A 2,203-nucleotide genomic window follows, 5' to 3' on the forward strand; every position below is an offset into this window, starting at 1 on the left:
TGATGATGGACAGTTTGTCCTCGTCTCCTACAGAGACCGAAGACACTGTCCACCCTGCTTCATCCTGCCGGGAAGCCTCTGAGCAAGGCACCCAGGTCTTCAGATTGGAATGCTGATCTGGTTTTCATCATCTGGGGTTTGTTCAAGTTGATCCAGGACCTGAGCAGGGACAGGTCCAGATTATTTGGTCTTCTTGTACTCAGGACATTTCACACTCAGTCTCAGGTCCAAAGTGGATCAGGACTCAGGTCCATAGTGGATCAGGTCTGACTGTTGTTGGTCTGTTGTGGATTTGGTCCAATGATGTTCAGGTCTATTTACAGACAGGGTCTGGGTCATGGTCAGGTCTAGCTCAGCTCTCTCTGGACCAGGTCTTATTATCTTCAGTTTGTTTAGTGTTTTACTGACAGAACACTCAGGTTTCTTTCTTTACCCGACTCATTAATGTTGATTAATCAATAAAAGATTCTCGTCCTCATTTACACTGATTCAATAAATATTTATGTTTGTTTCTTTATTTGTTTTCTCATGATGTTTCCTCAACACGAAACATAAATGAAAAACTATTTAGTCATAACGTAAATGTTTGGACTATACATTATATTATATTATATTTGTTTTTATATTTGTTGTTATTTAAAACGAAATAAAACTCAAAATAACGGGAGAAGCTCCTGCGCATGCCCACTAAATCAGCTGTGGAGGAGGCGGGGCCTCAGTGACGCACCAGGAAGAGTTTCCCACGCGGGTCGGTTTGTTCGGTGAGTTTTAATTTGTCTCATTTTCTGTTTTTTCTTCACGAATTTATTGTGAAATCTGTTTACCGACCGGAAACCGCTGCCTTAAGCATGAGGCTAGCGTTAGCTGCTAAGATACAACTGAATCTGAGCTACGAACACACACGTGTGTGTGTGTGTGTGTGTGTGTGTGTGTTGTTACTGTGCGGTAACGTGAACATCATCGATGTGACTTCACTGATTAATTCACGGCTTCGCGCCTCGATCAGACACTGAACCTGCTGCACGTGACGCCAGACTCCGCTCAGAAACGTGTCAGTTTAACGTTTCCTCCCTGTCACACAGTGAAACACAGGTGTCGGAAAACACTGTTGAACCCTGAACACATCAACACGTGTCGCTCTTGACTTCGGCACAAGAAGCAGCTTCTGTTTCACTTCTAGGTTTGAACTTTTGGTGCCTCGTGTACATGTTGTTAAATACTGACGTGTACACCTGTAAAGGTGAGTGTGATCAAACGGCTGCAAACACGTCATGAATCTCTCATGTTCTGTGACACTGAGCTGCTGAGGACGGTCACGTGATCTGTGTCACATGGTGCTGCCCAGTAACTTTTTGGTGTGAGTGAGAAATCACCACCGTCATTTTAATAAACAGATTTACATAACTGCCTGTTATAACTACCTCTAACCTGTGTGTTTGTGGCTCAGGTGTGTCGATGATGTCATCAGCAGATGACCAGCTGTGTCTAAACATCAGCAGCAGTTTGCCCTCATCTCTGTCTTCCAGGAGGAAACCTCTGAGCGCTCAGCAGAGATGGGTCAGAGTGAGTATCAGTCTGGAGCCGGACCCTCCAGACTCACCTGCACCTTGTCTGAAACATAGACCTGGTCCTGGTCCCGGTCCTGGTCCAGTACCGATGTGTCCTTCATCACTGTGACAGGCAGCAGATGTTCAGCTCAGTGCTTCAAATGAACCAGAAGAAACTCTACGAATAAATATAAAGAAAATCTAAAATAATTCCGTCAAATCATCGAATGTCTTGGAGGAGACAGTCTGATCACACCGACAGAGAACTTCAGTTTCCTGTTTGTTTATGTCTCGTGTGTTAAACAGTCCCTGTAAAAACAGCTGCTTTTATTGTGACGGGGTGAGATTGAGGATGTCCTGACCTGATCTCAGGCTGCGGTGGAAAAGTCAGAATGACCTCCTCTCTGACCTCGTCTCCTCGACCTCCATGGAAAACGTCCTGAGGTCAAAGACGTGAAGGGGAAAGAATGTGACTGAACTCACACTGAGATTTATTCAGACTGACTTTATTTCTAACACCTGGAGGATCAATCCTCCTTTAACCACAGAAACAACCAGGATGAAATGTTGAAACAAGAAAACATGAAAGACAAACTGACAAAGTTGAGTCAGTAAAATAATAATTAAATAGAAATAATGAGCTGAGAATAAATGAT

At 43.8% G+C, this 2,203-nt stretch overlaps 1 protein-coding gene across 1 annotated transcript in view; it reads left to right on the top strand.

Annotated features, from left to right (window-relative positions):
- Positions 1-707: 707 nt before the first annotated feature.
- Positions 708-2,203, top strand: part of ddx31 (DEAD (Asp-Glu-Ala-Asp) box polypeptide 31) — a gene marked incomplete at its 3' end in the record, with an annotated part of 8,895 nt that continues 7,399 nt past the window's right edge. The window contains exons 1-2 of the mRNA XM_087172821.1: positions 708-761; positions 1,448-1,563. Coding sequence (XP_087028947.1) covers positions 1,456-1,563 — 108 coding nt within the window. The remainder of the gene's footprint in view (positions 762-1,447; positions 1,564-2,203) is intronic.

The sequence above is a fragment of the Seriola lalandi genome, unplaced genomic scaffold (assembly GCF_002814215.2).
Source record: "Seriola lalandi dorsalis isolate HSWRI2012SDOR001 ecotype SW California unplaced genomic scaffold, Sedor1 jcf7180002053840, whole genome shotgun sequence".
Lineage (NCBI taxonomy): Eukaryota > Metazoa > Chordata > Actinopteri > Carangiformes > Carangidae > Seriola > Seriola lalandi.